This window comes from Rana temporaria, chromosome 1 (assembly GCF_905171775.1).
Source record: "Rana temporaria chromosome 1, aRanTem1.1, whole genome shotgun sequence".
NCBI lineage: Eukaryota > Metazoa > Chordata > Amphibia > Anura > Ranidae > Rana > Rana temporaria.
The window spans coordinates 187,493,236-187,519,054 of record NC_053489.1 but is presented as its reverse complement, the minus strand read 5'-3'; the positions used below and the strand labels follow the sequence as shown (position 1 = coordinate 187,519,054).

General features: G+C 41.9%; 1 protein-coding gene across 1 annotated transcript in view; it reads right to left on the bottom strand.

Moving 5' to 3' along the window:
* Positions 1–1,773: 1,773 nt before the first annotated feature.
* Positions 1,774–25,819, bottom strand: part of AACS (acetoacetyl-CoA synthetase) — a 142,061-nt gene continuing 118,015 nt past the window's right edge. Inside the window, exons 15-18 of the mRNA XM_040347366.1 lie at positions 22,693–22,762; positions 19,892–19,950; positions 16,045–16,247; positions 1,774–4,339 (exon numbers count right to left, since the gene is read on the bottom strand). Coding sequence (XP_040203300.1) covers positions 4,202–4,339; positions 16,045–16,247; positions 19,892–19,950; positions 22,693–22,762 — 470 coding nt within the window. The 3' untranslated portion in view covers positions 1,774–4,201. The remainder of the gene's footprint in view (positions 4,340–16,044; positions 16,248–19,891; positions 19,951–22,692; positions 22,763–25,819) is intronic.

The window sequence follows — 25,819 nt, the reverse complement described above, 5'->3', positions numbered from 1 at the left end:
ATCTGTTTCTATTAGTAATCCTTAGATCAGGGGTGCCCAACCAGTGACCCGGGGGCCACACATGGAGCCCTCTGATGTGGCCCGCGACCTCCTGCTCTGGGATAGAATAGAATACTGTTATTAAAAGGTCAGTTTATTAATAAAATCAGTGTATTTATGGGCATATCTGTTCTGCAGTGGTTACTGGGCTGCTTTCAAACTCATCCGCAGGTGCAGAGAAGTGCACCTGTGGGTTACCTGCACTGAGCCATAGACTTCTATTACCTGCAAGTTTGGTGAGCTTTCTGAAAGTGCACCACACCTACAGGATAGAATAGAATTCTTTGACAAAGTGCAGCTCACCTGAAGAAAAGCCACAGGTGAACTGTGCTGCACCCGAGTCGGTTCACACTAGGGCGACACGACTTCCAGCGCGACTTTCAGAGGCGACCCCGACACGACTTGAGCATGAACCACAGGGCGATCTGGGGCGATTTACAACACGACTTGATGTCGTCTCCAGGACAGGAGACTTTCCAGTGGCCAATCAAACAACAATCAGCTCTAGGGGAGGGAGAGGTTTGCCTGAGAAATGCATGTTATCTTCCTGGAAAGTCGCTTCAGTTAAGACAGTGATCAGACTTGGATCAGACTTGGAGACGACTTCCATTGAAATCAATGGGTACAAATCGCCTACAAGTCGGATTGAAGTAGTACAGGAACTTCTTTTGAAGTCGGAGCGACTCGAGTCGTGTGTATTAACACCGCTCCCATTCACTTGCATTGTTTTTCTCGATATCGCGAGTTGGGACGACTTGAGGCGACTTCAAGTCGGATCCCAAGTTGCCCCAGTGTGAACCGGCTCTCACTGTGAATGCAGCCTTAGGCCCCTTTCACACGGTCAGTCCAACCCAATCGGACCCTCCATTTACCTCTGAGGCCGCGTACACACGACCGGTTCATCCGACCGGTCCATCCGTCCGGTTCACCGCTGAAGCAGACTTATGGTCTGATGTGCGTACACACCATCAGTTCAAAAACCGATCAGGTCAGAACGCGGTGACGTAAAACACATGACGTGCTGAAAAAAGTTCAATGCTTCCAGGCATGCGTCGACTTGATTCTGAGCATGCGCGGGTTTTGAACCGATGCTTTTGTGTACCAACCATCGGTTTTGACCGATGGTCAGCCGTCCGTTGGTTCGATTTTAAAGCAAGTTGTAAAACTTTGGTCTGAAGGACAAAAGTCCAATGGGCCGTACACACTGTCGGTTTGGGCCGATGAAACTGGACTTTCGGTCCGTTTTCATCGGTTTGGACCGGTCGTGTGTACGCGGCCTGAGGAGTGGCAGATGTAAATGGACTTGTGTCAGTTTACAAATGCTAACCTCCAATCCGATCCGCAAAAAAAATTAAATAATAGAGTGGGCGCTATAGAGTAGAGTGGGCTGCCATCCACACGCTCCGCTCATTGTGGCCCACGGCCGGTTACCAAGTCGCTTAAGTGGCCCTCGATCTTCAAAAAGTTGGGCACCCTGCCTTAGATCAATGACCTTAATACAGATGGTTGGGTATTGCATCCAGTATACTTTGAACCTTACAAATTTTAGGCCCCATTCACACTTATGAATTTTATTGTATATGGCATGTACAGCTTAGCCATTTTTGCCTTGGGTAACATACAGTATATCGCTGTTCTGTGTTATTTATTTTAAATGGCTTCCCAACACACTGTTATAGTAAAAAGAGACACCAGAACTGCAGCATCCCACCACGTGTCAAGATGAACTGCTTAAAAAAAAAAGGAAGGAAGAAAAAGAACCATGTCCATTTTTCAATGGATTAGGGCAGCATGGTTATTTGTCACTTTTATTCATGCTGGGTTTCTCTCTAAAAAAAAAAAAGACATCCCTTTCAAAAACTGAACATGTGGGGCATTTTACAGGTCTATGCACAGAAAACTGGGAGCAGAGAGAAAAACAAGAAAAAAAACAAAAAAACGCCAATGCAATTTCTGTAGTAATGTTCAGAAAGTCTCTTTGGAGTAGAGAGTAGCATCACCTTTAGGCTCCTTGCACACTGGCTTACAAAAAACTTTGCTTCTACAGGAGTTGTGTTCTCCCTGTAGAAGCTACTCAATGTTATCCTATGTATCTTCTACACATCGGAGGATTACAGGCATATTTTAGCTCAATGTTTAGAGGCAATAAACCTGGTTTGAGTTTCTGATTGGAGGTTACTGGCAGAAAAAACATAAAACTCTTCTAAACTCGTCTACACTTAACAAAAAAATGCTCTATACGAGTGTTTTTTACTGCCAAGAGAACAGACTTTTTTTTTTTTTTTTTAAGCCCAGTGTGCATGGAGCCTTATTCCTTTTGAAAGTCTTCTTGTATTCCTTCTTTGGTAGATTTTGGCACTTTTGGAGTGACTAACTTTAAAACAGAGTATATTTTATTAAGTAGTGAATGTGGCATTCACCAAAAACATGCACCACAGGTAAATCAATCACTATCATTTAAAATACAGATACACCCGCAGTCAATGTTTGGTGAATATCACACAAAAAATACCCCAAAGTACCTGCACACAAAGCAGCGATTTATTAGAGCATGTGTCTAAAATGCAATCATGTGCAAAGAATCTTTTTGTCCCCTGCACACAATTAGAGGTTTAAAAGGGAATGTTTATGGTTTTTAACATTTTTCTGTAAAGACCATCCGGATGTAAATCTTATAAATTTGTCAACATTGGTAAATCAACCCCAGGGTTTGAGCTGTACTGTCCCTTATTACGATGGCAGATTCAAAGCTTAGCTCTGTAGCTGCTAGGAGAGCCAGAGAGATTGCACTGAACCTGTGAGAACTCTAATGGGGAATTTCAAAACCTCTACATTAACTTAATAAGATTAGGTCTCCATCTTCCTTTCTCTTTTTTTTTTTAGTGTCTTATCAAAACTGTCTTTTAAAAAAATGGTAAATGCGGCAATAATAACTCAAAAGTATGCTATACTTTCCCTTAAAAGCTCACGTTTCCCATTTCTGAGCACTTACAATAAGTAGATCATTCCCTAGTGATACAGAACGGTTACTAGGAGTAGAATGTTTACAGGTAAGCCATGCTTTTTTTGGTTATAAAAGTGTGTGCCACGTGTCTATAGAAGGTATAGGCAACCTATGACTTCAACTGGAGTGGAAACACATAAGAACATATCATTAGGGCTTGTTCATAACTGCGGAGATCAATGTTTTTCTGCACCGGAAAAAAAAACAGATGCAAGGGTATGTGCCCTGTTCACACTAGAACTCAGACGGCAGCTGTGGAAAATCACGTCTGCAGTTTTCCATCCCTCTCTGCAGTTCTTTTCCACACCCTGAGCTTCTAGAAGTGTAGAAAATGTCACTGTGACATGACAATCAAAAAGGGAAAAAATGCAAGGCACTGCCCCAAGCCCACCCAACACAGACACCAGCCCTCACAGGAAAAGGAAACCCAACTACATATAGATTTACTGTATACAGTATATAAACCTGTGTTTTACTTACTATGTGCTGAAACTGTACAGAACGTCCAAATTAAAAATGCCATTATGTCGGCATGAATTTGCCATTATCTAAGCAGATTATTATCCTGATTATCCCCAAGAGCCTAATGTTCGCGCTGCGCCTGAGACTATGCCGACAATTCCAGCAGGCTCAACAGACTCATAAATTGCATCTAAATGCTCACATGCAGTAACAGCTCTTACCATGACAGCTAATATACAGGAATGATGGGGTACAATTGTACAGGATACTTTTCTCATGAAAGGCATTTGTGACTGTAACAATACACTGCATTTCAGATTCCCTGCAGGCTGTGGACTTTTCTGTTTTTCTTGACAGGTCCACTTGAACAGCTGGAGAAGAGTACGGTACTTGCCCTTGGATTAAGATGAGGAAACTGACCCAATTTTACAGAGCAGATGCCGTGGCTTAAACCCATGCTTTCCAGAAGAGAGAAAATGACAGAGGGTTCTGAAATGCGATTTCCAAAACTGTGCAGCAAATGTAAAGACTTTCCATAGGATACATGTGTAGATAGCCTGAATGTAGATAGTCAGTTCTTCCCTGTATACCAATATAGGGCTGATGGCACAAGTCACATATACCTTAGAAATTCAGAATTTTCTTCAAAAACCGTAGCCATCCATGCAGGTATATGTACAAGATCTACACAGTACATCAGAAATTCTGCAGTTCTGGAATGGTGCGGTACAGATCCAGGGACTGAGGATTGGAGAATGCCCCGCGATGTGCTACTTCCTTTCCGGCAATGATTTGTTTTACAGCAACTTCTACTTTCTTCCCACTAATTGTGTACTGCAAAGAAAGGGCACATTGTTATTATAATAATGGATTTATAGAGTGCCAACAGTTTGCATGAATTACAATATAAAGGGGTACAGTACAGTTGCAAAACAACTCAAGGGAGTTCAAATGGACCTGCTCATGAGAGCATACAAACTACTAGATTGAGGCCTGGTTCACACCTATGCAGGATGCAGTTTGCATATTCCGGGTGCATTTTGTAAAACACGCTTATGATCCATTGAAGTCTATGGAACCAAAAACCAGAAAAAAAGTCCCCGTCCCTTTTCATAAAATGCACAGATGTAAACTACATCCATAGGAAACCATGTTAAATGGACTGTAGTGTGTTTCTGTAAAACTGAAAACGCACAAAAAAAATGCATAGGTGTGAACCAGGCCTTAAAAGGTGTTGTAAATGCATCCTATGCATTAAGGTGAAAAAACTTCTGGCAGTCACCAGCCCCCCCAGTCTCCCCGTTTTACTTACCTGAGCCGTTGAATTCACTCGAAAGTGACGCACTGTCCCTCTCTCCACGGAGTCCTGGCTCTTGATTGGATAGATTGACAACAGCAGCAGCAGGAGGAGGAGCCAATTGTTGAGCTGTTATCAATCAAATCCAATGATGCGGGTGCTGGGGGGCATGGCCAAGTCATACATTCGGCAGCTATGGACGCCGAATGAATGACTCAGGAGCACACCCGCAAGGTAACACCCCGGGAGAGCGCTTCTCTTAGGGGGGTTCTCATGTGGGGAGAAGCTGCGAGGGACCCCAGAAGTAGCGGATTGAGGACACTCTGTGCAAAACGAGCTGCACAGTGGAGGGAAGTATGACATGTTTGTTATTAGAAATAAAAATTAAAAAGCTTTACAATCACTTTAAGGAGAACAAGTAAAAGTTAAATCTGCAAGCATTTTTTATTAATTTCAATTAAAGGGGTTGTAAAGGTACAATTTTTACCCTAAATAGCTTCCTTTACCTTAGTGCAGTCCTCCTTCACTTACCTCATCCTTCCATTTTGCTTTCAAATGTCCTTATTTCTTCTGAGAAATCCTCACTTCCTGTTCTTCTGTCTGTAACTCCACACAGTAATACGAGGCTTTCTCCCTGGTGTGGAGTGTCGTGCTCGCCCCCTCCATTGGCCTACAGGAGAGTCAGGACACTCTCTACGTTGCAGATAAAGGAGCTGTGCGTTAGTGAGCGTCCTGACTCTCCTGTAGTCCAAGGGAGGGGGCGAGCAAGACACTTCTCACCAGGTAGAAAGCCTTGCATTACTGTGTGTAGTTACAGACAGAAGAACAGGAAGTGAGGATTTCTAAAGAAGAAATGAGGACATTTAAAAGCAAAATGGAAGGATGAGGTAAGTGAAGGAGGACTGCACGAAGGTAAAGGAAGCCATTTAGGAAAATAAATTGTACCTTTACAACCCCTTTTAATGCACTACTGACTTCAGCAAAAAACAAAAATCACCATATTGTATGTATTTTTTTCCATACATGTGTAAATATTGTGTGTGTGTGCGCGTATATATATTATATATATATATATATATATATATATATATATATATATATATATATATATACACACACACACACATACACACACATATACACATACACACACACACACACACACACATACATGGTCTAGGAGAAATTTGCAAATCGCCATAGGGCGATTTCTTCTGCGCATGCGTACGATTTCCATCTCGGGTCAAGCCGTTAAAGGTGGCTCCCGCACGCATGCAACGTCACACGGCTCCTGGCCAGTCACAGAGCCAGAGTTCGCAGACCCGGAAGGAAGAGGGGTGAAGAATGGACGCTCGCTACTAGCGAGGAAGACTGGGACATCCCGGGCTTCTCCTGCAGGTAAGTGTCACATAATGGGCTACTATGCAATGCGTAGTAGTTTATTATGCTTTACACCCATCAGGGTTTACTTCCTCTTTAAAGGAAGCCCATCATGAAAGATATATTGCCAATTTTGAACTGCTAAAACTCTAGTTGCCGGGTTTCAAAAATGTATTTTTACTCACCTAGAACAACTATACAGCAAGTGATGTCAGAAATCCTAATCTGCATAATTGTTCTGAGTCAGCACTCAAAGCTGAATTCCAGGAATTTAGCCACTTTGTATAAAGTTCAGGCACACTATGAGTGAAGTCCAATTATCTCTATTCATATCTGGCATGATTATGGCTCTGATGAGTAGTGTTGGGCGAACGTTTTGGTCCGAGCAAAAGTTTGATCCAAACATTGCCTGTTCGGCAAACACCCGCATTTGTGGGGTGCTCGCGGGATGTTCGCCCGCAGAGCTCTCCACAATGCACTGTGTGTTGCATAGTGCAGCCCTGATTGGACAAAGTGACGATGACTTTGTCTAATCACGGCTCAGTGCTTCTAGTCCTACCCCACACTATAATGCCGCGTAAACAAGATCGGTCCATCCGATGAGAACGGTCTGATGGACCGTTTTCATAGGTTAACCGATGAAGCTGACTGATGGGTCAGTCGTGCCTACACACCATCGGTTAAAAAAAAACGATTGCGCCAGAACGCGGTGACGTAAAACACAACGACGTGCTGGAAAAAATGAAGTTCAATGCTTCCAAGCATGCGTCGACTTGATTCTGAGCATGCCTGGATTTTTAACCGATGGTCGTGCCTACTAACGATCGGTTTTGTCCTATCGGTTAGGTATCCATCAGTTAGATTTAAAACAAGATTGCTTTTTTTTAACCTATGGATAAATAACCGATGGGGCCCACACACGATCGTTCTCATCGGTTTGACCGATCGTGTGTACGCGGCATTAAAGGAGATAGAGCAGGGCTCAGTTTGCTACTAGCGAGTTAGTGTGTTCACTTATTGTGACTTATTGTAGAGTGTTAGTATAGTAGGAGTATAGTATGTCAGTATAGTGCGAGTATAGTGTAGTGTCAATGTAGTGTTTAACATGGCGTTACATAACATTTACATTTAGTGCTGTATACCCCTTTTTTACTTTGTTGCAGTGTGTATTTTTTGTCGTCCCTTGCCTGTCCCCTTTTTTTTTTTAAGTTGTCACACGGTTTTTCCGACTGCGACGCTGATGTTCCTCTTTTTTTTTTTTTTTTAATCCAGTACATTTTTTTGCATAGCTTTTACATTTCTGTCAGCGTCGGTCCTCAATTTAAAGTGCACCAAACACCACTTTTCATTCAATAAAGTGCATCCAATCACACATTTTCCAGTTTCTATTGAATTTGGGTAATAAGCATCCCCCCCTCCCATCATCTCTGGGAGGCCAACTAGGAAAGGCAGACCTTCCCATGCCACTATGAGGGGGCCAGCAGCGTCTTTGTCCACAGGCAAAGATGGACGTGGTCCGACCTAAGGCATGGCACATTTGTCTCTGTTTAGTGATGTTGCCCATGCTATCCAGCCACACCATGCAGAGGTAGGGGTTGGACTGGCTTACCAAACCATACTTATCCTCTATGATACAGGCTGACACTAGTGTGCAGTCGTTTGCAGCTGCCAGGAGGCTTATTAACAGCCAAAGCCCAATTTTACAATTATATACCCATACAGGGCTCAAAATGTCAAGTCCTGAGCTACTAGCCAGGCCTCAAGGGTTACTCGCCACCAGTTGCCCAGCTCAACTCCTACCCTGCCCCTAATCCCGCCCCTAAACACGCCTTCATATTATCTCATGAAATTACACTTAAATGTTCTATGCAGAATTAAGTTATAAAAATATTAATAATATTAACAAAAATGCAGCCTGTACCCGCCAGTGCAGCCTGTGTCCCGGTCCTCAGTTCAGCATGTATCCCCAGTTTCAGCCTGTGTTCCCCCCCCCCCCCCAGTTTCAGCCTGTGTCCCCCCCCAGTTTCAGCCTGTGTCCCCCCCCCCCCCAGTTTCAGCCTGTGTTCCAGCGATCGTAAGGGATGAGAGGGGAGAGCCGCCACCGCCGCCTGGCAAATTAGAGCGATGGGGAACATAACAGCTTTCATTACAATAGCTGTGTGTTTCCCCCGCCATTCAGGGCCATATACAGCCCCTTCCCCGGGGAACTTTGATAGACAGATCACCGTCCCAGCCGCGGCTCTGCTCTCTTCCCCTACGATCGCTGGGACAAAGGCAATACAACCCGGGCCAACGGCGGAGCCCTAGAGCCCCCCCCCCCCCGCTCCCAGGCAGCCCACACTCGCCCCCTCTCGAAATGAGGTGTATATATATATATATATATATATATATATATATATACACACACACACACACACACACACACACATATATATATATATATATATGTATCTCATTTGGCTTCTTTATACAAGGCTTGCTCACTGTGGTGCAAAACATTGTTATTTCCATCCAAAGTCTGTCAAAGAGACACCAAAATGTATCCAAAAAATCTCTAATCTTGTTCCGAGGTCATTTTTTTCTTCTTTGCAAAATGTCCGTTTTGCTACAGCAGGTTCTTTACATGGTACAGATGTGTCACTTTACAGGCAGACTAAGGGGACTATATTCAAATTTTTAATTTCTAATTTTTATGGTTTCACTTTAGGCATTATAAAATCACTGCTCCTTTAAAAACAATCTTTTTAAAGAAAAAAAAATTGCATTGGTACATGTCCCCCAGGGCAGTACCCAAGCCCCCATACCCAATAACTTACATATACCAGTAAGCCTTCAAAATGTGGATTTTTCAAGTTCAGGTCACGCAGACTTTAATTAGGGTTCGTGTCTGAACTTTTGCAATATTCAAAAGTTCTGGCGCAAACCGAACCAGGGGGGTGTTCGGCCCATGTCTACTGCTGAACATATACTGACATTTGGGGCCGTGAAAGAGTAGAGAGGCTATGCCTACCCCTCCCCTCTGCTGCGTATTCAGAGAAGCCCTTGTATTTTGTGAATAAGTTCACATGCCCCATGAGTAGGCACTGTTGTGTCACAGAATTCACAGAGCATGCCTTCTAAACCACAGAGGTGGAGAGAGGAGTTTCAGGAGGCAGAGTCAGTACAGGAATCACAGCTTGCAGGCAGCAATGTACCATGGGATATATAGTCCTTGAAGTTGAAAGCAAACAGCAGAGGTAAAGCTGCAAAGCATGCAGTAAATCCAAGAAGTTGTGGAAAGATAGCCAGCAGACAAGCATAACTCACAACATGAAAGAAGATTTTTCAAGTAAGCTTGTATATTGGATGATCAAAAATATAACTATTGTTTGTATTATTATTACAATGCTGAGGTTATAAAAATGAAAGTATGCTGCGACAATGACTTCCCGACAGGTGCATTGTTTAGCCAGAAAGATAACTCCAACGACTTCTCTATCCAGACTTTCATGAAGCACCAGACACTTCCTGCTAATGTAAAGTTTATATAGGCAGCTCAAAAGCAGACTCTTCTCAAGGGACGTGGCTGAACCATCCAGGTAGATATGTTAAGTCCACCTATTCCTTTACATACAGTACATGTACAATTGTATGGCAACTTTCAGAAAACAATCTTCTTTCTCTAGTGCTGAACTCTGCCCAGGCACGTCAGGGAAATAAATGAATGCAGATATCGCCAAGTGAGCAAACACGCACAGATATTAACGACTCCACAGCTAAGTGACACAATCATTTTCCAGCCCCCACATGCTTCTTGTATAATGTATCTGGGTGAAATTAACCACCAGTTTTCTACCAATTATCTTTCCCTACCGTCATCAGAAATCTTCTGTTCTCTTCCACTATTTAGGAACAATAGTGAAAATTACACTACAAGATGCCTCTTCAAATGCCATCTAAAAGTAAAGTAACAAATTTAAGACATATACATAATTTGCTTTGAAGCGAAAAAAATGAAGAAACGGCAGAATAGATCTTTGTAAAAAAGTGGGGTATCCACTTGGGACCTCCCAAAGTGAATAAAGTGGAATAGAAAGTTATGAGACAGGCAGAAATAAAGACATTTTCTATCCCACAGATACATTAGAGGAAGCTTAGGAATGCATATCAGTCTCCGCTGTTCTCTGCCAAACTCATAGCTCCTTACATTAAATCTAGTGAGGCAGCATTATGTTAAATCCTGTTTTTCAGATGCTTATGACTTATGGGAAAAAGACTCAGATCATGATGAAACTTGGCAGTTCTATAATCATTCAAGGTCACAATTCTTTGCCAAACTTCCACAACATTTTACTCGGTAGTTTGTGATTCGCGTTTGAACATTTTAACACTATCAAAGCTGGAAGATGTGTAACAGGAAAGAGAAATGCTGCATGTGGGTTGTAATGGGAAATATCGCATTTACTTTAGTAGGAAGAAGAGCTGAAAGAGCTTTGTGCTACTCGATTCACAATGTCATCCAAAGGCTATAAATACTGGAAAACTAAAGCAGGATACCCAAGACAATTGCTGGAGGAGCGAGACCAAGCAATCATTTAATAATCAACACTATAGTTACACTTTTGATATGAAAATCATAATGCTGCATACACCCGATCGGAAATTCCGACAAGAAAACCGCAGATTTTTTCAGACGGGATTTTGGCTCAAACTTGAGTTGCATACACACAGTCACACAAAATTCCGACCGTCAAGAATGCAGCGACAAACAACACTACAACGAGCAGAGAAAAATAAAGTTCAATGATTCTGCGGATGCATGTTTCTTATTGCAGGTCGGAAATGCATACAGACGATCGAAATTTCCGACAAGAACTTTTCCCGTCGGAAAAATTCAGAACCAGCTCTCAAATTTTTGCTGTCGGAAATTCCAACAGAAAAAGTCAGATGGAGCCTACACACGTTTGGAATTTCCAACCAAAAGCTCACATCACACTTTTCTTGTCGGAAATTCTGAGTTTCGGTGTACGTGGCATTAGTGGATTGATTTTAGTGGATTGATGTTTTTTCTTTTCCACATCACTGAAGCCCAACAGAACTTGGATTTCAAATTAGCTAAAAATATTTTCAGGTGTATCAAAATAGACGTTCAAATGTTTAAAGTTCATTACCTTTACAAAGCCTGTCCTCTGCCAGTATTCTGCAGAGGATTCTCTCTCTGTGCGCGATACGCCCCCCTGCTGATTTAGACCTGGATCTATCAATCTTCAAATGTTATGCTTCCTTCTGATTGGAGAGCTACAGGTCTGACCCAGCATGGGACATGATGAATCTCTGCAGAGAGAACACTAAAGCCTCATACACACAATCGGATTTCCATCGGACAAAGCGTAGGACTTTTGTCCGAAGGGTGTTGGCCGTAAACTTGTTCTGCATACAGATGGCAAAACTTTGTCCCCCCCCCCAGTTTCAGCCTGTCTTCCAGCGATCGTAGGGGATGAGAGGGGAGAGCTGCCACCGCCGCCTGGCTAATTAGAGCGCTGGGGAACATAACAGCTTTCATTACAATAGCTGTGTTTTTCAGCTCTTCAGCGCTATCCTTTGGGTAACTTCTGCTAATGTGGTCTGATGGTTTGCATTTCTTCTGAGCATGCATGTTCGTACTTTGGATTTTTTTTTCTGACGGACTTGTGTACACACGATCGGATTATCCGACACTACAGATTTGTTGTCGGAAAATTTTAAAGCATGATATCCAACATTTGTTGTCGGAAAATCCGACAGCAATTGTCCGATGGAGCATACAAACGGTCAGATTTTCCGTCAAATCCCTGCCATCACACAATTCTCGTCGTAAAATCCGATCGTGTGTATGGGCCTTTACACGTGGAGATCAAGGGTCCTTTTCTGCAGCATACTGGCAGAGGACAGGTCTTTCTATTCAGGCGTTGGCTGCTTTACAAAGAAAAATTAACTTTATAGTTTTGAACATTTAATACTTTGGAATATATATTTAGCCAATTTAAAAATACAGTTGGGCTAATTTGAAAGTGTTGCCTTAGGATGCATATTGCAGCCACGGTTGGTCAACACAGTGAAAGGGTGCCTATACATTTTTGCAAAGAGAACATTTTTTTTTTTCTGGACAGTAATAATTTGTGTTGAATTTTCTTGGGCCAGCCCCCTACTCCATGAGGAAGAGGGGGGCCGTGGCAGTGCAGTCCCCCATTCTCTTTCGCGCAATGTGGGCCACCTGACCCGAACGTTGACAATTCCAGGCATCATTCTGGATGTGCCAGGCTACCGATTAGAAGACTAATTTACACAATGTAAAAGACCATAAAATAGGTTACCTTTTTATGCTATTTTTACACACTACACTTATCAAAATAGTAATGACATACACTGAGGATCAAATGACTGATGAAAGTCCACTCAACACCAGAATTGTATACAGTGCTGTGAAAAAGTATTTGCCCCCTTCTTTTATGTTTTTTGCAACTTCTCACACTTAGATTATCTTTGTATAATATTACAATTTGTTTGATCTTGAATCATTTGACCAAATCCAAGATGCAGTTTTTAAATTATTATTTCATTTATTAAGGGAAAAAAAGCTGTTCAAACCTGCCTGGACCTATGTGAAAATGTTATTGCCCCCTCCCATGCTGAATCATGAATGAACAGATTAACAGCAATTTTTTGGAAAGCCAAGTTAAATTTCATTTGCCACACCCAGGCCTGATTACTGCCAGACCTATTGAATCAAGAAATCACATAAATAGAAGCTGTCTGACAAAGTGAAGCACACGAACAGATTACAAAAAGCAACGCATGATGCCACAATCTAAAAAAAATCAAGAACACATTTGAAACAAAGTAAATAACATGCATCTGTCTAGGAAGGGTTTCAAAGGCTTTTGAACTCCAATGAACCACAGGGAGAGCCAATATCCACAAATGGAGAAAACTTGGAACAGTGGTGAACCTTACCAGGAGTTGCCGGCCTACAAAAATTACTCCTAAGAGCATGACGACGACTAATCCAGAAAGTCATAAAAGAACCCAGAACAACATCCAAAAACCTGCAGGCCTCACTTGCCCTGGGTAAGATCGGTGTTCATGATTCAACAATAAGAAAGATTGGGCAAAAATGTCATCCATTTGAGAGTTCCAAGACCCAAATCTCATCTCACATTTACCAAAAAACATCTTGATTATCCCCAAGACTTTAAGGCCGTGTACACACGGTCGGTCCATCCGATGAAGCTGACTGATGGTCTGATGTGCCTACACACCATCAGTTAAAAAAAGGATCGAGTCCAACGCGGTGACGAAAAACACAACAACGTGCAGAGAAAAACGAAGTTCAATGCTTCCAAGCATGCGTCGACTTGATTCTGAGCATGCGCGGGTTTTTAACCGATGCTTTTGCATACTAACCGTCGGTTTTGACCTATCGGTTATCAGTCCAATTTTAAAGCAAGTTCACTTTTTTTAACTGAAGGAGAACTGACCGATGGGACCCACACACCATCGGTTTGGACCGATGAAACGGTCCTTCAGTCTGTTTTCATCGGTTTTGACCGACTGTGTGTACGTGGCCTCAGGCTAATATTCTGTGCACTGATGAGACAAAAATGTTACTTTTTGAAAGGTGTGCATCCCGTTATATCTGGCATAAAACGAATACAGCATTTCATAACAAGAACATCATACCAACAGTCAGACATGGTGGTGGCAACGTGATGGTCTGGGGCTGCTTTGCACCTTCAGGACCTGGATGACTTACCATAATTGATGGAACCATGAATTCTGAGCTCTACCAGAAAATCCTAAAGGAGAATTTCCGGCCATCAGTTTGTGACCTCAAGCTCAAGAGCACTTGGGTTATGCAGCAGGAGAATGATCCGAAACAAAACAGCAAGTCCACCTCCAAATGGTTCAAACAAAGTAAAAAACGTACGTTTTGGAGTGGCCTAGTCTAAGCACGGACTTAAATCCAATTGAGATGCTGAAAAACCCTCCAATGTGGCTGAATTAAAACAATTCTGCAAAGAAGAGTGAGACAAAATTGCTCCACAGCAATGTGAAAGACTCATTGCCAATTATCACTAACGCGTGATTGCAGTTGTTGCCCCCAAAGGTGGCACAACCAGGTATTGGGTTTAGGGGGAAATTACTTTTTTGCCCTGTACACACGATCGGTTCGTCTGATGAAAACGGACCGATGGATTTTTTCATCAGATATCCGATGAAGCTGCCTTTCATCAGTCTTGCCTACACGTGTCCAACGCGGTGACGTAAAACACAACGACGTGCTGAGAAAAATGAAGTTCAATGTTTCCGAGCATGCGTCGACTGAGCATGCGTGGATTTTTGACCGATGGATTTCCCCACAGACGATCATTTTTTTCTATCGGTTTTTTAACCATAAGAAAAATGTAAAACAGGTTCTATTTTTTTTCTACCGATGGGAAAAAAAAAACGATGGGGCCCACACACGATCGGTTCGTCTGATGAAAACGGTCCATCGGTCTGTATTCATCAGAGGAACCGATCGTGTGTACAGGGCATTTCACAAAAAGCCAGGCAGGTTTGGACAGCTTGTTTGCCTTAATAATTGAAATCATAATTTAAAAAACGCATTTACTTGGGTTATCGTTTGTTTGGTGATCATTGAAGTGTGACAAATATGCAAAAAAAAAAAAATCAATCAGAAAGGGGGCAAATACTTATTCACAGCATTATATGGCTGCTGATATAATGGATGCAGTCTGGAAGTTCAGCTTGAGCAGCTGATCTGTGTACAACCACGTCTATTCCAGACCCAATCATGCGGTTTCTTTAAAGCTGAACTCCAGGCAGAACATTTATTAGCTGCCAGTATTGATAAAATGTGCTGCTTGTTTCTCTCCCCACTGTGTAATCTCTGAGAAATACAGAGTGCATTATTTAAATCATATATCTTATATCCCTTTACAGTAAGCAGAGACACCATGACATCTCTGATCATTGTAGTGGACGGACTTGGAGTCAGAGCCACCCACTGTGGATAGCAGATACTGCCCTTTGCTTCAATATAGCAGATACCACCCTACCTCTCAGATAGCAGATACAGCTCTCAGTGCCAACTCTGCCCTCCACTCTTCCTTCGGTTCACTGCACATGCTGACTTATCTCCAGCATTTTTACTTACATCATGGGAAATGTAGTCCTCTTTCCCAGCTCGGCTGCATTGCACAGCAAGGAGAGAAAGTCCCCCTCCCAGTGCCAGGAGCGAGCACACTTTCCTATGGAAATTATGACATCATTGGGGCTTAAAATCTTGGATTACAAGAAAAGTAAGTCACTATATTGTCATCAGTTCAAGAGAACTTAGGGATAGGTAGATAGATCCTGTTCAGTGTTCAAGAAAAATAAATAAAAATTATTAATAATAATAATAAACACTCCAGTGGGAATGGCGCAATAGAAAAATCATAATAGGTCTAAACTGTAATATGGTCTAGGTGATCTTGATGCAGCAAAAATGCATTGCAAGGGCATAGTATTATACTGGAATTTCCCGAACACCTTCATGACAAAAGGAAAATATTCCCACCATGTTTGCTTGGCTTCAAGTAGCCTCTGTAATGTTTATAGATAAGCAGAAACACGGTCCAATTTCTGCTTGGTTTTCTAAAAACATCTCTGCTTTATCTTCTGTCTCACAGATTAGGGTCTTATGGTGTTGCCTTTCTTTAGAACAACTATTCAGTCAGTTATTTCAACAGAACATATGAATTCTATAAAAGCATAGTGTCCATGTTTCAGGTTGTGTATCGCTGTAATCAGGTCACTGATATAGGATACTGTAGCAATTGATGCCTTTTATACTTACTGGAATGTCTTTTGTTTCAAGGATCAGCGATGGTACATGCCTGGCTGAAAGTGCTATTCTAATGGAGTCTCTTATCCTCTTCACCAGGCCACTGCCAAAAGTGTAATTATTGTTCATTTTAAGAAAGAGAATCACTCGCTCTTCGCCATCTTTGTTGTACTGGGGAATACACAAGCTGTCGGAAACCTCCACAAAGGATTCAACTGCAACAAGAAAAATTATTTATTAACTGACCAGCATAGATCAAGTCTAAATTCATCTTTTACAGCTGGGGGATAGAAAAGGAATAGTTCTAAACAGCAATAAGTGAACCCATAGTAACCAATCAGAACTCCATCTCAGTAATGAAAACCTATTTAACTGCTGCAAGTTTAAAAAAATGGTTGGCCAGAATGGTTTAGGGCAGCATTTCCCATGCCCGTCTAAAAATCCCAACAGTCCTATGTTTTGTGGACATTTGCCCATGTAACTAAATCAGATTGAGACACTAGTCCATCCATTCCTGCATACATGGAGTTTCCTGCCAAGCATGCACTACTGTTGAGACCCAATGACAGCTGTGGGAAATACTGGATAAAGGAAACTCACCGACTCTGAGCCCATTGATTTCCACCATCCTGTAACAACATGGTGTAAAACTATTTCAGGTCTTACAGGCAGACTTTAAACTGCCCCAGACAACCCCAGACAAAAGTTGTTCCGATATCCAAGTAAAGCATTTTGACACTTCCATGATCTGTCCTACTTTGCATGAGGGGATATTGACCCCTTTTAAACAAAACTGCTGGGTCAACCCACACTCCCTTGGCTTTATCTCCTTGCTCCTGACTGGCTCCACAATGCCACATCACAATTATATGCTCAAGTGGGCAACAGACCTAAAAAATGAACCAAAAATTGGGACATAACTCAATCGCGTTCTCCGAATGTCCTAGCTTTAGTTTTATACTAGTGATATAAAACTTACTAGCCTTGCATACTTTACCCCTGGCCACACAGGGCAATGTTTCCACAGTTACCCAGATCCAGGAAATGATGGGCATGTTTGGTGAACATACACGATATGATAGCCATGTTAAATGTCCCTTTTCCCATGCTACCAGGTAAAGAACGGTTTCATCTTAAACCAAAGGGCTTCTTGAGGCATCAATTTATATAACATGTTTTGAGAGCAACTAAACAAACCATAGTAAAATCTGGCTATCATCCGAGGTGAAAAATAAACTTCACTTGATTTTCTCTAATGAGAATCAGGCAGCAAGTCTTACTGATATGGTGCTCAAATTCCTACCAGTGGAATTTAGTCATTGCCTGATGGACCTATGAGGTTGGTATACTCTGCCCCTTGGGTTTTAAAAACTCCCTGGACTGAGGCACTCACCATGTTTCCCACTTTTTCTGCTTCCTCCTCGGTCCCTCTTTTACTAGCCAGTAAGCCTTAAGCAGGCAATGTTTGTGTAATCAAGTAAAGATTGAGCTGGGAAATCTGTAGTCCATATAGCGATTTTAATGGTCGGTTACATGAAGTGACAAGCAACACAGCTGACGTGTTTTGGCAATAGCCTTAGTCGTTGCACCTGACAGAGGATCTTGCAAATTGAACTAGGAGTATCTCATTGTGTGCGCCGTCTCTCTTCAAACTTACCTAATGTTTGTGTAATGTCTGTTTGATATAGCTCTAATGTACCTGAATACTTGATTGTACTCCTGTATGATGTGAGGTCAGTACTAGGATTAACTGATTGCCTGTATACTCTGCTGTCTTTTTACAAAAACAAAAAAAAAATATTAAAATGAAAAGTAAACTCGCTGCTCTTTGTACTGAAAAAACAATAGTTATACAAAGCACCTCCAACAGCCTAATATACAGACATTTACAAATACATGCATGCATTACTAGCAGGAACATCCCTTTTATATGCATGATGTGTATGTATAAATGCGAGTCAGGGACTTTAGATTGTATGCTACTTGGAGGGCAGGGAATGATTTGAATGTACAATATATATGTAAAGCACTGTGTAAATTGATAGCGTTATATAAAAGTACCTGAAATAAATAAATGATGCATAGCATTATTGTAAGCAATAATTGGTGCAAGTTAAGTTCCCTTGAATGGAGTTCAATAAACCCGCTGAGCACTCAAGGCTATACAATTCCTTAAAATCCACTGCAAAAATAATGGAAATTCAAGTGGAGCACATGTCTTTAAAATTGATGCATGTGATCCAAAACTTAACATTACTTATAACAACCTTCACTGAAATTTAAACATCCTGAGTGGCTTTTTTCACAGGAAAAAGTCTTTTTTACAGACCCTAAGAGGCACCCCTGTGGATACCATGAATGAACTTAAAGCTGAACTCTATGCAGATATAAAAGATGAAAATGGATGCGGATCCGTATTAATTACTACATCAATAAGTGTGTAGTTTAAATGCAAGTATGTGAATTTGACTTGGTATCTGCTTCTTGCACTCCACTGTACAACGTTGTACAGACTAGAAGAGGAAGCAACAGCACAAGAGCCAAGGGTTGATGTGTACAGTATGTGGTAATAGAACAGAGCAGATTGACAGAAGGCTGCGCTCATCAGTCTGCTGCTTCATCTTTCACTGTCCGGTCAAAGGGCGGTGGAAGGTCTAGACATGCAAGTGTGACCCAAATGAAGCAAGATAAATCATGTCTTATACCATGCCCAGAGAGGAACTGTGCTGTGTAGCAGAGAAGTCAATTTTAGAACTGGATGTTGGACTGGACTGCTGGTTAGTGAAAGTCAGACCTACGACTGTAGCTTACACACTATTTGCAGGCAACCTCAAAAATGGTTCTTCCAGAGGTTGGGTTGCTAGCAGTTCCTAAAGCTAACTGATGCCCATCTAATGGTGCCTGCCTAGTTCCAGGGAGAATACCACTTGGCAGAACCAGCAGCATGACACCTTTTAGGCTGTCTGTAGGGGAGCATTAGGACCACCCCTGTGATGGGAACATTCCTTTCACTTACCATCAATGTAAGGGGCATTTTCCTAATGACTTCCCCATGAAATTCTTTAGGAAGGGTTTCCCCAAGTACTGGAAATAGTTTCAATGGTTCCTCTGGGGTTAGAGTATAAAGGTGGATTTAGATCCATTTTGTGAAGTTCAGCCATTTTGCTTTCAAACCCCCCACTTGGTTATCATAGATTTGCTGCTAAAATGTATGTATCTGGCTATATCCAGTTTTTACAAAAGCGAAGCATTAGAAGAAGCGAATACCAAAGAAGATTGCCAAACATATACAGAATCCCTGTCCATCATCCTCCATGCAGAACAAACAATTTTTGCTGGAGGTCTTCTTTTAATGTTCTTATTCCATTAGTTTGCTCTGCATTATGCTGTTCCTGCAAGCATCTGTGTTAACTTTTCTATGCTTGGCATCCCTACTACTTGGAATGCAGTTGCCGCTGAATGAGGTTTTTTCCAATAATGACTGTGTGACCTGATCTATCCTCTAAGCCCCAGTAATAAGCAGCAGTTAATGTCTGATGGAGAAGAGTAAAAGGGAATTGGAGGGGAGCAGTGGGAGTCTAATCTGTATCTATTCAGGAGACGTAATAATGGCTTTGTTAGTATAGCCAGTCAGCAGCCGAATGCTGAAAATGTGTTTAATTAGCAAGTCCCAGAAGTGAACTTCTGCATTACAAATCTTGGCTTCACATTAGTCATTTCTTCCCACTTAAAATTCTGACAGTTTCTTATTTTACAACCTCCTCGTTACCATTAATGTAGAAAATTAACCTATTCCCTGGCTGGAGAGGTTGTGAAAAATACACATAATTCACTTCACAGAAACTGAATGATCATTTACCTATATTATAGATTTCTGAGCTTCCAAATCGTACCCCGTTAGGATTCAAAGTGCCATCACTGTAAGATAAAAAGGGATTATCAGATGTGTACGCCTGCTGTCCTACATGCTTTATACAATGACTAGTAAATAAGATGTAACTAAATATCAAAATGTAATCATTAATTCTATCACACAGAAGCAGCGAGACAGAATATAAGACAAATTTACTATGGCATTGCAGCTGTCTTCTGTTTAGAGGTAGAGGTAGCACCAATTTACCACACAACGTAGACCCTGTGCAATTTTTTTTTTTTTTGCGTAAATGTTTTTTTTTTATTAATATTTGTGCATAGGAAAAAAAGAAAACTTGCATACTTTAAGTGAAACTACCTGTGTAATGGAGAACACTTGTGTTGAGTACAAAAAAAGGGTTGACAATTGCAAAAATAGGCAATTTGCTCACATAGCAGTCCACATTATTCCAGGACAAGCTCCAAAAAGTCTAATTGTTAAGGCATCAAAAGGATTGGGTGTGTGCACAAGGGCATGGAGTCCGGCTCCTAAAATCAGAAAATGATAGTCAGAGACTCACATCCACTGCTGTGGAGGGACAACCCCGCCAACGAGTCCACGCATTGAGAAATGTTTTCTTTCTTCCCCTCATTTTCAAAGTTATCTTGGATTATAGGAAGATTGGAGTTGACCAAGTGACTTTATGAGTCACTGAGACATAAGAAATGTGCAGATTAGGTGTTCTAACTTCACCTGCTGCATGGTTACCAACTTACAGTATCGATGCCAGAGACAGACAAAAACTACCATTCTCTGAAAAAATTCAGTGATTGCAGACCACATACTTATCTCAGCACAGGTTTCCTTTAAGAAATATAAGACTCCTTTAAAACCCTGTGTTTCTAAACTCAGCCAGCATGAGAAGAATTTCCAAGTCATACAAATAAGGATATGTAAAGGAACCCCTAAACAGGAGATGATCACCATCAGATTAGATATTAGTTGCACTGGAAAACATCCATAAAAGTCTTCAGGTACTCAACGCCTCCAACGGTCCAGCTGTTCAGTATTGCCATCCTTTGGAAATTCCCTAGTGGCTACATTAGTGCCAAAAACAATTGCAATGTGCTAATTTCTGCTCTTCACGAGTCCTAATTGCCCAAGGAAGTTCAATATTTGGGCAACCTGGGTTGAGGCACGCCAGCTGTCTATGTAGCAGTTAAGATCTTCCTACCTTCATTGCACTTTTTGTACACGTGTGTCTATGATTTGTAAAGTCTGAGCAGTGATACTTCACCTTTCCCTCTGCCCCCCTTTTCCCTCCCTTCCCCTTTCTCCTACTTTGATATTTCCACAGCTCTGTGATCGTAGTTGTTGATTTTTAGGTTCCTGCCATTGCATAATCTGCTAAAGGTTAAGAGTGGGCTGAGGGACTGTAGTAGATGTACATCATTACTCTTGCTCTCTCTTTAGAAGGTTTCTCTACTCATTGTTTTATGCAATGCCTAGATTGGATTCTGCATAACTGATCCGTATATTCTGCCTGATTTAAGTAGACACCACTGATATTCGTATTGGTTTTATTAAAAAATAAAAAAACACAATTGCAATGTGATAAATCGGGTCACATATGGACTCTCCTGGAGTATAGACATTTGCCTGTTCTCAAACACACAAAAACCTGGAACACACCCAAAAATTGGAAGCCATAAACATGTGATTTATTGCTTCCCCTAAGGTTGCTCAGACATCAGAAACACTCAGTGTCACCCAAAGGTGTACCCATAAATTACCAAAGCTCATCTGAGTGTCCTATTGGTCAAATCTTTTGGCTAGACGTATGGATAGTATACATAGACCCGGAATTAAGTCAAATGCATTTAGGCTCCTTTAGTGAAGACTGTATCTGAGAACGGTTTGCGATACATTGGGCATTCATATTCACGTATACAAGAGAGTTAAAAGCAAAACAACGTAAAAAGTAAAACAAAAGTACAGCACAGCAAAAGCAAAATAAGGAATCTAAAGCTGGTAAAAACAGTATTTTGACAATCAGTTCCTGATTTGAGTATTTAAAATTGTAAGTTGTATCTTTTCCCAAGGCTGCAGTCACACCTCTATTGTTTTTTTGCAGAAAAACTACGTGTTAAAAACTGCAGTACAGTCGGAAAATTGTATTCCATACTTACATAAATTTTACTTTGCAGGCAAGATCCATGGCAGCATGTGTAAGCCTCCACCTTCTCTCCATCTTGATAGAACCTTTGATTCCTAAATGTGAGCCTTTACTCAGCCCTGGTGCTGTGTAGCTAGCTTATTATGACTGGGAGGGTTATTATGCTGCCATGGAGCTTGTAAGGAAAAAAAAACAGAGGAGATCATGTTTGTCCAAAATAGACAGTGGTTAGCGCAGTTGGCTCTACACCAGGGGTAGGCAACCTCGGCACACCAGCTGTGGTGAAACTACAAATCCTATCATGCCTCTAGGAGTCGTGCCTGTTATTGGCAGGGTCTTGCAATGTCTCATGTGACTTGTAGTTTCATCACAGCTGGAGGACCTAGGTTGCCTACTCCTGCTCTACACAATAGTGCACAACAAAGGGTGAAAATAGAGATAACCGGGATGAGTAGGGGCTCAAATTTATGAGTTAAAAGTACCATCATGGTAGGGGGGGGTGAAGCTTTACCCAAACTTGGCAGGCTATGGTGTTATTAGGAAAGCAAAGCTGCAGTACACTTCTAACCCGGTTGAGAATGCAGCCTTAGTCATGCGGATTTCAATCAGTGTGATGTCATACTTCACCCACCTGCGTCCCAGCATGACAATGCCACCAGTCTTAGGGTTTATTTTGCAGTAGTCTCCATGAGCCCAGACACCTAGAACACAAAGTAATAAGGAGTTCATCTTGTACTCATTCACTGTAGAGGAGTTCAGCTCCTAAAAACAAGGTCTATTTTTTATACAATTACATTTTTTAATGAGAAATATTTATTCTGACAGTTTCGGACAATTATATAGCAGATTTTCTATTCTTTTTTTTTTTGACCAAAGGTGACAATACACCACATAATCTACTTTGTAGATAGACTTTGCCAATAAAGACTTTCTGCAGTGTCTGCCGTTTCATTATTAGTATTACAGAGAATTTATACCACTCCAAGCCTTGTGCATTGAAGTCTGTTGCCTTTCCTGATTGACACAGTACAGAGTGACATGTAGTAGAGGAGAAAGGATTCCCTTCACCTTCAATCATCAGTGCACCGCTATGCCGAGTAAGCCTGTATACACTAAAAAATATACAGTATAGGAGATGTGACAATGATGGAACACAGAACTTAAAGAAGCAGCCAGCTTGGTTCCAGGATCACCTATAACTGAACCCCAATATGCTAATAAGCTTAATGACATTTATTAGCTGTGTGCTACCATTTTACATAACAAGGACTACTAAAATAGTCTTTCTGCATCCAGCAAGAAAAGGGTTTCTTTAAATACCCTCTAACCAAACTATTTGTCATTACGGAAGGGCACATCATACTGAGCACATCCAACAGGGTAAATCATTGGCTTTCTATTTTTGTTGCTGATACAACAGTGTTATCAAAGTGAATTCCAAATACCCTTAATCCGACGGACTGTTTACATGTTACATTTTAAAAGCAGCAGCAAACCTGCTGACCTTACATGGTTGCAAACGTGACAGAACACCTTAGTTAAATGTGAAAATCAGAGGTGTTTTGTTACATTAGCAAGCATGTAAGGTTTGCTGCTGCTTTTAAAATTTAACATGTAAACGGTCCGTTGTATTTCCAAATACTGTATTTAAGCGTATAATCTCTGTTTTGTGTTGAAAATAACTGAAATCTAAAACTCTGTTGGGTGTAACAAGATGTCCGCTTGCCCCCTTCTCACTATCATTACTGTGCAGGAGTGTGGGGTGGAGCAAGATGGCGGCAACAAAACGTCACTTCGACGAGACAGCCGCCACCAGGTCTACCAAGATGGCCGCTGCTCCGGAGCTAGGCCGAAGCCGGGGCCTTTCCTATGGCCAAGGCTGCGGAGCGCTATGCAGATCGCGTGGTGTGCCGATCAGTGACCATCCGTTGCACCACTAGTCTCCAAACTGCCTGGCTTGTAGTGTAATGTAAGAAGGGTTGGAATTTACATTGCTAGATCAAAGCATATGCAAAGTAAGAGCTTGTGCCCTTGATGCCGTCACATCTGACGAAACACGTAGGGCAAAGCCATGTACACATGCTACCTAACCTGCCCCTCTAAGCTGTAGAAAACCTGTCTGATCCAGTATCCCCCTGTGTACTGACCACAATAATCATGGCTGCTTAGCCCTCAACCCATCCCTCTCTGCCAGCTCAGTGTGTCTGTTTTCGCCCCCACCTCCCCCGCCCCCAAAATCCCCCTGCAGCCTCTGAGTAGTGAAAAAAATATTTAACAATTGTCACTGGCAGCCGTTCTATTTTATCCAGGCATAATGCACTATGTCAGTGTTTTTTTTTTTTTTTTTTAACAAAGCCTCCAATTACCTTTTTCAGCTATATTAAGGCTGGTCACATGACTCCCAGACACTCTGCTACGCCGATCCAGGGCTACAGTGGGAGGGGCAGAGTGGCAACGTGACCTCCCGGCTGACGTCAGAGGGAGATCTCGAAGCATCCCGCTGTAGCCCTGGATCGGAGTGGCCGGGGAGCCATGTGACCAGCCTGAATATAGGCTTTGCTTAACCACTTAAGACCCAGACCAAAATGCAGCTAAAGGACCTTGCCCCTTTTTGCGATTCGGCACTGCGTCACTTTAACTGACAATTGCGCGGTCGTGCGACGTGGCTCCCAAACAAAATTGGCGTCCTTTTTTTCCCCACAAATAGAGCTTTCTCTGCGGTTTTTATTTTTTGTGCTATAAACGAAAAGAGAATTTTTTTTTACTCAGTTTAGGCCGATACGTATTCTTTTACCTATTTTTTGGTAAAAAAAAATAAAAAAATCGCAATAAGCGTTTATCGGTTGGTTTGCGCAAAACCCCGTTTACAAAATAGGGGATAGTTTTATTGCATTTTTTTTAATTTTTTTTTTTTTACTACCAATGGTGGCGATCAGCGATTTTTTTGTGACTGCGACATTATGGCGGACACTTCGGACAATTTTGACACATTTTTGGGACCATTGTCATTTTCACAGCAAAAAATGCATTTAAAATGCATTGTTTATTGTGAAAATGACAGTTGCAGTTTGGGAGTTAACCACAAGGGGGCGCTGATGGGGTTATGTGTTCCCTGAAGTGTGTTTACAACTGTAGGGGGTGTGGCTGTAGGTGTGACGTCATCGATTGTGTCCCCCTATAAAAGGGATGACACGATCGATGCAGCCGCCACAGTGAAGAACGGGGAAGCCGCGTTTACATACGGCTCTCCCCGTTCTAAAGCTCCGGGGACTGATCGCAGGACTCCAGCGGCGATCGGGTCCGCTGGTCCGAGCTTCGGACCGGGTTTCGGTCGCGGGCGTGCGACCCAAGGCTGGGTACTAGTACAGGACGTACCTGTACGTACATGTGCCCAGCCGTGCCATTCTGCCGACGTATATGTGCAGGAGGCGGTGGTTAAAAAAAAAAAAAACACTTACAGTGCATTATACCTGGATAAAATTGAGGGAATTAATCTTTTTAAAAGTGAACAACCACTTTAATTCCAAAGTCAGAGCAGCCCTCTACTAGGAAATTCTAGAGCACTTCATGCCTCCTTTTTGCTGACCAGCTTTATGGAGATGCGGATTTCATTTTCCAGCAGGACTTGGTACTTTTGGCATTGTGGGCAGGTGTCAATACCTGGTTTAATGATCATGGTATCACTGTGCTTAATTGGCCAGCAAACTCGCCTGACCTAAACCCCATAGAGAATCTGTGGGGTATTGTCAGGAGGAAGA